The following is a 15,912-nucleotide window of genomic DNA, read 5'->3' as shown; positions in this document are numbered from 1 at the left end:
GATGCACTAGTTTACCCCTTGCGAGCCTCTGGTAGGTGACTTGAAGGTAGGATTTTCTAGAATAGCCAACACTTGGTAAGCTTTTGGACTCCTAGGAGACATCCATTAGTTACCTCTTGCGAGCTTTTGACGAGTAATCCAAGGTTAAAGATCACCTTGAATGGTAAAAGCTAAGTGAGAGGCTCAAACCATTGCAAGTTGCATCAGTGAGAGAATTAGAGCTGAAATCCAATTGACGGATGCATTTATGCAGCACATGTTAGAGAATTGACTTAATGTTAATTCTCTAATGTGAGGAAGTGAACCAACTGACCGGAGCTATGATTTTGCATGAGAAACCTCCCCTGTATACCTGAATCTCCAAGGAATGTTTTTTCTTCTTAAGTTATTTTCATCACTTGTGTTGTTAATCTAAGTCCATACCTTTTTCAACCAAAGTTTGTGTTTTATTTCTTAAGCTAACCTTGAAATGAAACTACACCAATTCACTTTGAATTGGTATCATTTTCAACTTGAGTACCCTTCCCAGTGGAACGATCCTAGAGCCACTATGCTATAGTAGCTTTGTATTTGCTACCCTAGTTCATGGTGTTATAGGTTATAAATATTGTTGATTATACCCGACATCAAGGAGCACCAGCTGGACATACATCAGCTGAGACACCAATTAGGCATGAATCAATGATCATCCATTCATCTCACTGACCGGTGCCCACATTGATTGGTTTAGAGAGAAAATGGCAATTGAATTGTTCTACTTCAAAAATTTACCCATGTAGTGGGTTTCATTTTGATTATGTAAAACGTTTATATGTTGTTGAGTGTTGACTGTTATTTTGGATGAATTTGACTTGATGCTGAAAGTTACAATTTTTGTAATGTAACTATAACTGTCAACTTAACTATAGTTAAGTTATTTGTTAATGCAACTCAACAATTGTTAAGTTCAGGTGAATATTCTGAGTGTGAATTTAACCTCAATTAAGTTATTTATTAATGCAACTCAACCATGGTTAAGTTCAGGTGAAAATTCTAACTGTGAACTTAACTGTGGTTAAGTTCTTTGTTCATGCAACTCAACTACTGTTAAGTTCACATGAAAATTCTGACTGTGAACTTAACTGTGGTTAAGTTCTTTGTTAATGCAACTCAACTACTGTTAAGTTCAGGTGAAAATTCTGACTGTGAACTTAACTGTGGTTAAATTCTTTGTTAATGCAACTCAACTACTATTAAGTTCACATGAAAATTCTGACTATGAACTTATCCACAGTTAAGTTTTTTATTAATGCAACTCAACTACTGTTAAGTTAAGGTGAAAATTCTGACTGTGGACTTAACTGTGGTTAAGTTATTTGTAAATGCAACTCAATTACTGTTAAGTTCATATGAAAAAATGAACAAAGAACTTAACCACAATTAAGTTCTTTATTAATGCAACTCAACCATTATTAAGTTTAAGTGAAATTTATGACTCTGAATTTGCTTACCATCATTTGACCTTGCCATATGGATAAATCTTTTCAACTTCTTTTGAACAAACTTTTCACTTTTTCAGAACTAACAATGGAGTCTCTATTTTTTACCTACAATGTTGAAGTCAAATTTTGAATTTTCAATAAATACAAAGAAATAAAATGATAATATAAAAAAGAAATTGTTGGTTGCTTACATTTTTTTTCATATTTTTGTGACCAAGAATGAAGAATAGATGAAACAATGGTAAGAAGTTAAACTTGTTTTCTGCAGGAAAAGAGAGAGAAGGAGCAACTAATGATCGAATAAAAAAATTAGAACCTGGTCTGCTATAAAACAAAGGGAAAGGGAAAGTTGTCTTGGAGGGAAAAATGAGGGGGAAATGGAAAGAAGAAGTTGTATGTCTTGGAGAGAAAAAAGAAGAAGGGCATTTTTGTCTCAACCAGGTCAACTTTTTTGCTTTTTGACTGGTGGGTTATATTTGCAAATATGGGGGTTATTTTGACCCTTTTAACCAATTAACCCATATCATAATGTTAGCCATTATAGGAAGTCAAATACATATTGCCAAGCATTTCACTGAATATACAGCTTAGTATCAAGATGCTTCGAGTTTAGTACTGAAAATTACCTGAACCCTTATGCATCTTAGGCTGGTAGGCTCCTTTCATCTTCTTTGTGGTTGATTCTCTCATATCTTTCTGATGATGAGATTCACCCCATATTCAGGCTCTAGCAGCAAATTCAAGCGAGGGGAATGGCGATAATTAGGAGAGAGGGAAAGGGAGAAGTGTGATAGAATGATAGTAAACAATATCTTCATTTCTGTAATGGCCAAGTTCTGGCCAGGACACATTCGGGTCCCTACGCCAAATGGAATGGCATTGGGAGACTTGCAGGCCCCCGAAATCCCATTAGCAAACCTCTCAGGGTTGAACTTTTCAGCAACAGATCCCCACAACTCAGGGTCTTGGTGAAGCGCTGGTATCCAGATCCAAATGTTGACACCTTTTGGAACCAAAGTATCACCAAGCTTCACATCTTTCAAGGCCTGCCTTGACACAAATGCAACTCCTGGGTAAAGCCTTAGCACCTCTTGAATCACCATCTTCAGCTGCATCCATACAATGAAAATGCCCGGGTCAAAATATGTTCACTGCATTTCCTACAAATTTACTTTATTTTAATTTGGCGTATTCTTACTAGTTTCATCTTGCCAGGCATATTGGTATCTGGTACATGGCCTCCACAAACTTCAGCACGGAGGCGAGCTTGCTATTCAGGATTTGAAGCCAACAGAACTAAACCCCATAATGTGGCCACAGCAGTCACTTCAAATCCAGCAAGGTACACATCCTTGCAATTGTCAACTATGTACTGGTCGGGTGTGGATGGCCCAAGTTCACCAGTCTTAGCACTCTCCATGATAATCTGTGCCATTTTATCAGATGCAGCTTCAGGATGTTCCTTTACTATGTCTATAAGTGAAGCGCAAATCTCTTTCTCTAGTCTCCATACGTCCCGATTTTCCTTGGTTGGTAAATATCTGTTGCATTGGGTAAAAAGGCGAAAATGAATCTTATGATAAATTTACACCTTTTTTTTTGTCAAATTTCAAGAATAGAAAGGGCGGGGGTGCACACACCTGAAGAAAGGAATCCCTTTGAGTACTGTCGGAGTTTGCAAGTCCTTCATAAGGGCCCTACACTTCGGAAACAATTCAACTCCTTTGGAACGGTGGCTTCCAAACATCATCTTTGAAATTACAGTAGAGGTGAAGCTTCTAATGTAGTCATCCACTCTTATGTCTGCACTCCCACGCCCAAGTTCGATTAAACCCAGCCATGAGTTCACCAGGTCGCTCGCAGATTCCACCATTATGTTCAAATTGCCCTACAGTCAGAGGCATATCTTTAAATCATGTCGATGGAGCATTAATTCAAAAAAAAATTCCATTACCCTCATGGTTTGGAAGATCCAAGTGGAGCCTAATTATGCTTTTAAGTAACTAATAATTATGTGCTGCTCATCTCAAATATAAATCAATCATACTAATACCATATCGCTTTAGTCCACTGAGTGAAATAAGGGAAGGTAGTGGAAGTGGAAAATCCAAGTGGTAGATGAGTTTCACTGCGTGGAGCATCTGCAGCCATTGACATGACTCGCTTCATCTCAGGAATATTACCCATTACAAAAGCAGGCGGGGGACCTTTTATCCCTTGCCTTTGAAGCTTGAGCCGGATTTTGTTGGGCTCTAGATACAGAACATTGAAAAGCCATATAAACAAAATAATCCATACAACAATTAATAAAGCTACCAGAGAAGGGAATATTCGTTCAGGCAACACTTCTTCCATTGGTTTATCGCAAAGTATCAAGTGCTGTCCTGCAGTCGGTGCATCTTGGCTACTGATAGAGTTTTTCTTTGGAAAATATTTAATAGACCAATAATGCATTTAAGGCATTTTAAATGCTAATGCTCTTCGTGTTTCACATGCGTCACGATAATGAATCATCCTTCCCAGTCGTCCATAGGGGACAAAACTCCATTGTGGGCCACCAAATATCCTAGGCAATTCCTATTTAAGCACGGCCCGTCACTCCAGCCTGATTTCCAGGAACAAGTTTACACGCTACTTAATTTTGTCCTGGCAATAATTTGTCTCAACATCTTTTTCATGCGTGCCTGAGTGACTATCCTAAAGTTAGAAACATTTTCTTCATGAAAAAAAAAAGGGCGTTTGAAAAAGTTTAATTTGAATTGACACCCAAGAAGTTTTTTTCAAAAATAACTTTTTTCTACCACATGTTTCATTATCAAATTAAAACACTTCAAAACAACTTTTTCGTTTATATACGAAGACTAATTCTACATAAAAATACTACACAAGTTAAAATCGTTCTCCTATGATACTACTCAGCCCGTCGTAGACCTCCCAAAAGTTTAGAAAGTAATAATAATGTGGACCCTCCCCCGATCCACCGACCGGCATGACTCAATAATTAAAACAATAATGTGAATGTGGAGAAAAAGTGTGGTTTTCGAGTTTTGGAAAATCCATCCCGACAAGGGATGGTTTTTGTTTGGAGTCGCCTCTTACTTTTTATTTTTATTTTTGAAATGGGAAAAATTAAGTAAGAACAAAAACCCCTCAATGACTCCAGTTAGGAAAAAGCGGTCCGCGAAAGTAGATTTCTGGGTCCGGGGATCAGGTTACCTATCAGGAAGGTACCTCATACGAGGTAGCACCTCTCTAGGCCCAGAATCTGGCCAAGGGATCTCTACTAGTGAATTGGGTACGTTGGAGTATGCGGGTCGAAGATCAGTCAATTTCCCCCTCGGGCTACATGAATGACAAGACTCGCAATTCTAGTTGGTATTCATCACACATAGGAAACTAATAACCATAACAAAATAGCGTACCTGAGGTCCCTAGCCATATGCTGCAAGAAAGGGTTAGTCAATAAGTACAAGCACACAATACATGCAAATTCCAAATTTACTAAAATTTCCAACCATTACCAAACCATATATATGTAATCTCTAGGCTCTACCCAATGGCCACCAAGCGCAACCATGACTTTGGACTACGTGGCTTTTTGAAACTTTTTGGAAATTTATGCTAAAAAAAATAAATCTAGACTTTTCGAAACTTTTTGGAAATTGACGCTAAAAAATAAATCCGGACTTTTCGAAACTTTTGGAAATTGACGCTAAAAAAATAAATCCGGAATTTTCGAAACTTTTGGAAATTGACGCTAAAAAAATAAATCCGGAATTTTCGAAACTTTTGGAAATTGACGCTAAAAAAATAAATCCGGAATTTTCGACACTTTTGGAAATTGACGCTAAAAAAATAAATAAATCCGAAATTTTGAAAATCCTCGACAATGGGGGAATAGAGAGAGAATAGAGAGACCCCAAATGCAGATGAACAAAATGTCCCAAAACAAAGCATAGTCCAAAAGAACAAACAAAAGACCTATCAAATGAAAACCCATTTCATGTAGAAGTCGATGGGATCCATGATCAGTGGCACAACTGAAACCACATCCAAGATTACTCTCTGATGAAAATCGAAAGCAAATGAGAAAAAAAGCATAGTAGTAACACAATTTCACAACCAAACTATCCAACAATGTTCAAGAGCCACAAGAGTGGATGAAAAATAGAGCGATAAATGGAAGCAAGTAAGGGAATCACAACAAATATACTTGTAGGTTCTCCTCTCAAGAATACATTTGGATTCCCGCTCTACTTTCTCACTCTCCGCTTCTTGCTTTCTCAACCCTTCTCTCAAAACCTCCCCTACTGAAAACCTCTCCTCTTCTTTCTCTCCTTTCTTTGTTCTCTATTTTCTTTCTCTTCACGAATCCATTCTTCTTCAAAACTACTCCTCCCTCTTCTCATACCTCTGTTTTTTTTTTTCCTTTTCTTCCTTTTCCCGTTCTCTCTGTTTTCCTCAAAACCTCTCAAACTTCTCTTCCCAACTCTGTTTTTTTTTTTTCCCCTTCCTTTATCCTTTCTTTTCTTTCTCTCTAGGTGCCAAACCCTCAGAGACCCCTAGAATTTTCCCCCATGCTTTTAGTTCTCCTCCTACAAAGTCTCTCTACCCAGGATTTCTCAAAAACCCATTTTTCTTTCTCTCCAAACATCTCTTTTTTTTCTTCCTTCTTTTTTCTTCCTCTCCATCAGCATTCGTACTACCCCATTTTCTTTCCCGTTCAGCTTTGAAAATCCTCACCTTCAACCTCGGAACCCTAACTCATTCAGCTCCCCCCTTCCCAAGGTGGGCAGCTGCCCCTCATAACTTCATAATTCCTTACCCGCCAAGAATCCACATGGATTCAAGGTGGGTTACAATCCATCCCCAAAATGGCCCAAATTGGACCTAAAACCATTCTCCAAACCTATCTAGAGCACCAGGGCTCAAACCAACCAGAAAAAGGGCACCAAAAATGCTAAAAACAGAGTCTTCGCCAGTAGCCCCAACGAACCGGTCGATTGATTACCAACCGGTCAACCGCCTCAAAAAAACTTGTCGAACCGATTGAGCTGGTTGCCCATCTGGTTAACTAGTTGAGAAAAACTCTCAAATTTTGATAAAATGTTCCTTGGAGAACAAGGAATCTAACCAAAAAAACGGTGCACAATTCCAAGCTCGAATGAGGGAGAAATGACTAAAATAAGCCAGTGTGTTCTGTCATAGTCTCCAACTGAACTAAGATTGCGGGATCCTCAACCTCTATCCCATAGAATGATACGAATCAAGGAATCGACCATGACAACACTTCATAATGGACCAAACGCTCGCACTAAATCAGACCATAGGTGAACTCACATGAGGTCTGAGAACCGACTAAGCCCAACAAAGGCTCCATGGTCGTGACACACAGGAATTGAGTGTGGGCGACACTCCCAAGATATATATGCAAGTGGAAAGGGACAAAATTGAGGGTCTACAAATAAACCAAAAAAAAAAAAAAAAACAGAAACCAACTACCTCCATACCACTTTCTAAATTCTAAGTTTCTAACAACCCACTTTTGTTTGGAAGATAAAGGAGAAGATTTAGAGTATTCACTTGTCAAGGTTAAAAAATTCCTCCACGATAATAACCACCAATCAACAATAATAACCATCCCTCAACAATAATAAAAACCTAACAAGAGTCAAAAATGATAATCAAGGACACTTAATATAACATGGAAAAACCCTCCAAATGGAGGTAAAAAACCAAAGAGAAAATTTATTCCACTTCAATAAATGGGGATACAATAATTAAGTCCTCAGGTTTCTTCACCTTGAAAACTTATATAAATATCTCAATACTTGAGGTGAGAATCTATCACCTTAGAAAACATGAACATAAAGAAAATAGGAAGAAAACATACCACAAGGATTTCCTCAAAAGGTTGATGAAAAGAACCTATAACTTCACCTTTGAGCCCTAAAACAATGCCTAGAAAACAACCCTGATTTTTCTTTCTTTTCTCAATCAAATTCCCTTCCTCATAATACCAAAGACCTAATTCTATTTATATATCTATTTTTGAGCTTAGGGAATACCCAAATATAAAATATTCTAATCTATGGGCTCATGGGCTGGACAAACATAACCTAACAATTTTCCCTTCCAACACATGAGGGAGGAATGTCAATCTATAACTCCATCACATAGAGTTCAAACTTGTTGTCCCAATGCACAACTTAACCTTCTACTTGGGAACAACTTTTGTCAACATGTTTGAGGTATTCTTTTTTATGTGAATCTTCTTCAACTTAACTACATTTTATTCAACCATATCCCTCAACCACTTGAACACCCATTTGTTTTTCAATAATTTTCTTCCTTAAGTTGTAAAAAACTCATAGTTTTCATTTTTTTTTTTTTTTTTTTTTTTTTTTTTTTGCAAGGAATCCATGTCACCTTACATAGCTTCCTGAAAACCCAGTGGCTCTCCCTCATCAATTACCAACATGTACTCAAAAGAGGAATATCTAGTAGAGGGACGATGCTCTCTAGTAGACCTCCTAGCCTGGGGTATCAAATCCTCTTACACTCCCTGTTTCTCATGTTCAACTAGCTCTGGTGCAAATATGTCACTTGCACTATCATCTCTTGGTAGTCCATCAATTTTCTCTTCTTCATCTATGGGTTGCTCTAATGATAAAGGAATAGGTACTAACTCAATGAAGTCATCACTTGTACCTTTAGACTAATTAGCTTTGTCAAAATCTCCCAAGGTTTGATTTTCTTGGAATACCACATCTCTACTTCTCATCAATTTCTTCTTGGTTAGATCCCATAATCTGAATCCAAATTCTTCATCACCATACCCAACAAAGACATGTGGAGCTGCCTTGTCATGAAGTTTGGATCTCTGTTCTTTGGGAACATGCATAAAGGTTTTACACCTAAAGACCCTCAAGTGGGAATACGAAACATTTTTTCCTGTCCATGCCTTCTCTAGAACCTTAAAGTTCAATAGACCTAATGGAAATCTATTTATCAAATAGCAGGTAGTCTAAGCAACTTCACCCCAAAACACCTTAGACAACTTTGCAGTCTTCAGTATACACTTAACCTTCTCAATGATGGTGTGACTCATCATTTCAGTCACACCATTATGTTGTGGAGTGTCAGGGATTGTTTTCTCATGCCTTATACCATTCTTAGTGCAATAAGTTTCAAAGACCCTTGAGGTGTACTCACCTCCATAATCAAACCTATGACACTTCAATTTCCTTCCAGTCTCTCTCTCAACCATGAATGAAACTATAGAAAATACTGAAAGACTTGATCCTTTTATCTGAGCAAATAAATTCATACCTTCCTGGTAGCATCATCAATAAAAGTGATAAAGTACCTATTTCCTCCAAGAGTTTCCACATCCATGGGGCCACAAATATCATAGTATGCCAACCCTAACTTCTCTAACTTCTTCTTAGATCTGCTATTAAAGAAAACCCTATGTTGTTTTCCAAACAAACAATGATCACAAGAAGACGATGATTCATTTTTGGCCAAGGGATTTAAGAACTTCATTACCAAAACTTGCAATCTTTCTCACTTATATGTCCTAACCTTTTATGCCACAACTCCAAGGAAATACCCTCTATAACATATAACTCATCATTACAAACTTTTCCTTGGGTCTTGCACAACATGTTTCTCCTTTAACAATAACCAATGAGCCCTTAGTGAGCTTCCATTTTCCTTTGCCAAAGTGGTTTTCATAACATTGCTTGTCCAAGGCAAATCCTGACATTAGACAAAGGCATAAATCTAGAACATGTCTGAAATCTTTTAATGTGAACTTACACCCCATATTGGTTTCAAAGCAAACTTCACCCATCCCTACAATCTTGGAGTGACAAGAGTTTCTCATCTTGATTGTGCCAAAGTCTTCAACTCTGTAATCAGAAAACAACTCCAAGTGAGGAGTAGCATGGTAAAAGGCTACAGTGTCTATAATCCACTCAAGTCCTTACTCATTTACATGTAAACACTCATCTGAGAGCACTAAAACTTCATCACTGTTGGATACAAAAGTTGTGGTATTCTTGTCATCTTCTTTTTCCTGATTCTGCTTATTTTGTTCCCTTTTCCAAATTCAACAATTCCTTTTCATATGCTCTTCTTGTCCACAATGGAAACATTTGATTTTATCTTTGGATTAGGACCTTTCCTCAAACTTGTCATGACCTTTATGTCTTATATTCTTGTTTCTTTCTCTGCTTTCTATTATGAGGCTTGTGCATTTTTTGTCTCATAAACTTTCCTTCTTGTCTCTTCATTGAACAAATTTCCCTTCACAAGCTCCATAGACAATGCACCATTTGGATTAGAGTTGCTAATAGTCACAACAAAAGTTTCCTAGCTGTTTGGCAATGAACACAACAACAACAATGCTTGCATCTCATCATCTATAACCATTTTCATTGTAGCTAACTTATTAATAATGCTCTGAAAAGTATTCAAGTGATCTATCATTAGTGTTCCTTCCTTTAACTTTATGTTCACTAACTTCTTTAATAAGAAAATTTTAAACCCAACAATTTTTTGTTCAAACACCAATTCCAATTTTTTCCAAAGATTATAGGCATTTGTTTCATTTGCCACATGATGACATGAGGATGTGTCAATGCATTGCCTAATATAGGCAATTGCATTTTTGTTCATCTTATTTCATTCCAAATCAAAAATATCTTTGGGTCTAACTTTTTCACCTTCAAAACTATTTGAAAAATCTTTGATGGTGAGAAAATCTTCCATCATGGACTTCCTCATAGCCTAATTTGAATTGTTAAGTCTTATCATGGAGGTTGAGTTCTTTTTTATTTCTATCCCTTTCAAAAATAAGAGTTCCTATAACCAGGCGCCAATACCACTTGTTAGGAAGATAAAGGGAGAGATCTAGAGTATTCACCTACCAAGGTTAAAAGATTCCTCTACAATACTAATCATCACTCATCAATAATAACCACCCTCAACAATAATAACAACCTAACAAGAATCAAGAATGATAATCAAGGACATTCAACCAAAAAAAGAGGACACCAAATATAATGTGGAAAACCCCTCCAAATGGAGATAAAAAAAACCATGAAGAAATTTCTTTCACTTCAATAAATGGGGATACAATAATTAAGTCATCAGGTATCTTCACCTTGAAAACTTATATAAAGATATAAATATTTCAATACTTGAGATAGGAATTCATCACCTCAAAAAACATGAACATAAAAAAATCAGGGAGAAAACATACCACAGGGACTTCCCCAAAAAATTGATGAAAGGAACCTGTAACTTCACCCTTAAGCCTTAGAACAGTGCCCAGAAAACAACCCTAATTTTCTTTCCTTTTCTCAATCAAATCCCCTTCTCTCATAATACCAAAGACCTAATGTTATTTATATATCTATATTTGGGCTTAAGGAATACCTTAATATAAAATAGTCTAATATATGGGCTCATGGCTTGGACAAAAATTGCCCAACAACTTTTTCTAACCCCCTCTCTTTCTCTAATCTCCTTCTTCTACACATACCTATTCCTCTCATCTCTCTTCCACGGCCATCTCTTTCCACAAACACACCATACCCTCTCATCCTTCTCTTTCTCTCTCTCTCTCTTCCATCCCTCTCACCCACTACACTTTTTTCCACTTATACCTTTCTTTTTCCTTTTCACTCTCTCCTATCCCTTTCACAACAACTTCTTTCTCCATCTCCCTTTTTCCGCTTCTCATTGCCGATGTACCTTTTTGCTACCATTATTGGCAGTTGCCCAAAACTACCCATGCCCACATACACACACCATAGCAGATAGCTCCACTACGCACCACCATTTGCCTCCACTCACGTGCCATTCATGGAGTAGCCCCATGTCCACGGTCTGCACCACTGTCTCTCGCATTGGTTTATCTCCACTCATCTTCATCCATGGGTTTCAAAAAGGGTAAGCATTCTTTACAATACTTATCATTGAATTATTTATTAATTTGGGTTGATTTGTTTGGGTTGAATTATATTGATATTAGGCTCTTGATATTATTTCTGAGTTTTGAAAATATTGGACTTAGGTTTGGTCTTGCACACTTATTTATTTGGGCCTCTTGATGTTGATTTTATTTTGAAATTGGGCTTTGATATTCAACTATTATTTTTTATTTGCTTGCTTTGGACCTAGTATTTTGAGATGTTGAGTTTGGCCTGTTTTCTTGGAATGTATTGACTTATAATGGGCAATACCTTGTTTTATTTTTGTATGGGTGGTGTTAATTGGGGGGAGTTGTGATGTGTACCACGTGTAGGGCCAAATTTCATTGAATAATGGAATTTTCAGGAAGTTGTATTTAAGTGCACGAAACCCTAGGCAATAGGGGGATAGCATTTTGTATATTACTTAGTTATGTAAAATGGTAATTGATTATGTTGTTGGTTTTTTTTTTAGTTCTTTAAATATTTAGATTATATTTTCTTGTTGGAATTCTTAGTTTTATAAATATTTTTGTTTGAGTTTTTCTATTTATTGTAAATATCCTATTCATATATATTAGTTTAGACTTTTTATTCATTGCAAATTTTTTGTTAAGATATTAATTTTCTTTAAATTTTCTATTTGTATACATATTGTCTTAAGTTTTTCTATTCATGTCTATGTATGTTAATGTATTTTGGATGCTCAGTTAGTTATGATGATTTGTGTTGTCATATTTTCCTTTAAATTGGCCTTTTTTTAATAAAATTAAATTGTTTATCTTCTTTTTTTTTAAGCTATCTAGAAACCTGATTATTAACAAAACAACCCAAAAAAATTTTCCCCTTTTGAGAAAAATAAGTTTCATAAAGTTTTCTTAGAATAAAATCATCTAAAAATATTTTTAATAAAAATAAAAGTACTAGGAAATTTATTTAAAACGTTGAAAAAAAATATATTTCAATTGAACTTGTGAAAACCTTTTCTTAGTAAAATCACTTTTTCCTAAATAGAAACTTAATTTATACTTATTTTTGAATAAAATTGCAAAACTCTTTTTTCAATAAAAGTAATAAAAATCAATTCCTTTGTAAATAAAATAAAATTGAAATTTTCTTTTTATAATTTGTTAAAAAAAGTCTTTAAACAAAAATTGAATTGAAACACTTCCTTGGAAATAAAATTATTAAAATTCATTCTTCTTCTAACAATAAATAAATAAATAAAATTCTTGTAAATAAAATCAAATTCAAACTTCTCTCTTTAAATGAACTTGTACTTAATAAATTCTTTTAATAAAAATAAGAAAAATTCTTTGAAAATAAATTTGAATGTGAATAAAATTAAATCTTGTGATAAATAAATGGAAGCTTTGTGAATAATCAATTTGGCTTTTAATGTAAAAAAATTCTTTCAAGATTTCTTAAAATTGTATTATGATATTTGAAATAATAAAATCTTATTAATAAATCATTTTGTGTATTTCTCATGTATTAATTATGTATATTTGTGTAATTCGTTTTTACCATTGCTTTGATGTACTTTCCTCAGTATCTATGTTCGATTAATTAATTGCTATAATTCCCTTCATTCGTTTAATACAAACCATAAGTATATAGATTTAAAGGGGTGCTACGACTTATCATCATACCTTTCTTATAGGTAATCGCACTCCTAAATCCATTTTTGGTTTGTAGACTTGTCCTTTTCTCAAATAAAAAATCATAGAAGGTTTCTTTCTTATTTTGTTTTCCCTTTAAAAAATAAATTAATTAAAATAAGTTACGACTCAAACTTTGTTTTAGAATGTCAATTTTTCACAATAAAAAAGCTTGTCTTCTTGTCGAGTAGGGATGCACATAAAAATACAGGTCCACAGCCACCAAGGAGCCATTTGGAAGTGTGAATATTGTTAATATATATATATATATATATATATATATATAATTTAGCACTTTCATTGAAAACTTTTATAAGGACAATTGCTTGAAAATATGTATGGGAGTGATTTTGAAAGGGTTTGAAGGGCTTATTAATGATTGGAAGTCTTTCCTTCCAAAAATTAGAAGTTTCAAAATTACTTTTAAAAATTCAAAGAATCACTTGAAGTTATTGTTGGCATCTTAGATCTAAGCAATGGAAGTAATACCAATTTTTTTAAAAAAATTGATCTTTTAGGGCTAAAGTACTAACCTTTAGATTTGAATGTTCCCAAACCTTAAATTCCAAGTGTTAAAGACGACCTTAAAGTTGATGGAAGTCTCGTAAACCCACGATCTTCCGTCCGATGACTCAACTTTGTTCTTGACACGCTTCCGGTGCAGAGGAAAGGAAGGTGGAGGTTATGGCTTGCTTTCTCTCTGAATGATTGAAGACAAAAGTTATAGAGACCTTAACCCATAGGGGGTATTTATAAGGATTCTAACTAAGCTTAAGTGATTTGAGCCCATATGGACTTGGATCACTTAATCTAACCCAAAATGGGTCCTAGTTGATTAATTAACCCAATAGGGCCTACTAATTAATCAATTAGCCCAATCGAGAGACCTTGTTCACTTACCCTTATGCAACCTTGCATAATTACCAAAACATCCTTATGCACAAAAGTGAACCTAGAGCCAATCTCACCCTCATAATTCGTGCCAACAAGATATATGAGTTCAGAGTGGAGACCACTGGGACCTATAGAAGTATTGGCTCCCTCAAAATGGGAACCATTGGGACCCATCAATTAAACTCCAGTATCCTATATAAATAACAACAAGACACTAAATGCTCAAGTTCATGACCTACTATCCATTGCGTGTAGACTCCCCATGAATTGGTGTATGTAATCTAACAATGAAGTGTTATCACCTATCAAGATTACCTCTCAAATCTTTGAGTTACAGATCCCACTTATTATGTGATCACCTAACATACCCTAGCTCCAAGGAGCATATGTCAAATTTCACTAAAGGAATTACTATGGCCATAGATTTCATGATCACATGTCCTTTGGATCACCTAAGGGGACACATTGTCTCAATCCCATGAGATATCATGGTGCCTATATTGAGAATACCCGCTATCACTAGTCTCCATCAATAATGACCCAATTCATAGGGATATATGACTATTTTAGGGTCTCAACCAAAGGTGAAAGTCTCCTATTGATTTTGGCATAGGTTCAATATCCTCTCAAGTTTGAAAGTCCATGTAGTATAGTAACTTGGTGAATCATGACAATTGATAACCTTGCGTCATGATTCACAATAGGTCATGTCCAATGTGCATTACATTCACTAGTGCACTCATCATGGGAAAATATCCTAATGACCAAGACAAGTCATCCCTCCAATTAGAAGGTTGTTAGCACAAGGGTCTCCTAATCGAGTTTTGATGATAACAAACCATGGTTAAGTGACTAATTGGTTTAATGTTTAAGAATCTCAGGTATAAACACGAAAATTCATCAAATGACCGAATGGATACAAGATCGTGACGCTTGGAAGACTTGTGATCATAGGAAACTAATGTAAGATGAATGCATGAGTGCACTTAGGATTTTCACATGCTTCATACATCTTTGAAAACTCGGTTTATTCTATAAAACGTTGATTTCATTCAAACCCGAGTTTTTAACTAATGTACCTTAGGCAAAATATTTCAAAATTGGGTTAATAATTTACCTAAAGACCTTGCCTAAGTGTTAGAAAAGAAAGGAATCAAAAAAATAGGTTTTCGGGGCCAAAAAGGCTCAACCGGTCGAGGCTATGGCCAACCGGTAAATCGGTTGAGGAACCGGTCGACCAGTTGTGGTTGTCCGGTCGAGGAAGATCAAAAACCTTCTCTCTCTCCCAGTAGCCTTCTCTTCCCGGTCGAGGTGATTCCCTTACCGGTCGAGGTCCGATTGAGGATCGGTCGAGGTCCGATTGAGGCAACGGTAACCTATCATGCATTAAATGCTCCAACGGCTAGTGAACCGGCCGACCCCTAGCTCGACCGGACAAGGTTACCTTTTGCTGTTTTTGACTCTCGAGCTTAGAAACCTATAAATTGAGAGCCCCACTTCATTTATTAAGTATAAAACACTTGCATTCAAAGCCTACTTACCTTTTCTTGATCAAAAAGCTCTCATTTCTTTCATAGTGCATTAAATCACCACTTGCATATCCTTTAGTGCACTCTTGTTTGTCATCCTAGCTTTGTCTTGTATTTGAGCCATCCTTAAGCTAGGTTGAGTAATTATATCTTGTAACAATCTAAGTGTTAAAGCCTTCAAGAGGGTTGAATCTTGAAGAGGTTGTGTAAGAGCCCATTGGAGCCGGAATCCAAGTGTAAGAAGATTGGAAGTTTGGTTGAAGCTTCAAGTTAGTGGAACCCTCACTCGGTTAGGAGGTTGAGGAGAGTGGACGTAGGCAAGGAAGTGCTGAACCATTATAAACCCGAGTTTGAATACTTTAAA

General features: G+C 35.9%; 1 protein-coding gene across 1 annotated transcript; it reads right to left on the bottom strand.

Moving 5' to 3' along the window:
* Positions 1–2,432: 2,432 nt before the first annotated feature.
* Positions 2,433–3,354, bottom strand: LOC117923911 (cytochrome P450 714C2-like). Its single transcript, XM_034842397.1, has 3 exons — positions 3,122–3,354; positions 2,680–3,022; positions 2,433–2,590 (listed from the first exon to the last, which is right to left on the bottom strand). Exons 1-2 carry the CDS (start codon positions 3,352–3,354, stop codon positions 2,752–2,754), a joined length of 504 nt encoding a protein of 167 aa, XP_034698288.1. The 3' UTR covers positions 2,433–2,590; positions 2,680–2,751.
* Between the last annotated feature and the right edge of the window lie 12,558 nt (positions 3,355–15,912).

The sequence above is a fragment of the Vitis riparia genome, chromosome 10 (assembly GCF_004353265.1).
Source record: "Vitis riparia cultivar Riparia Gloire de Montpellier isolate 1030 chromosome 10, EGFV_Vit.rip_1.0, whole genome shotgun sequence".
Taxonomy (NCBI): Eukaryota; Viridiplantae; Streptophyta; class Magnoliopsida; order Vitales; family Vitaceae; genus Vitis; species Vitis riparia.
The sequence above is the reverse complement of the archived record's forward strand: the minus strand, read 5'-3'. Positions and strand labels throughout refer to the sequence as shown.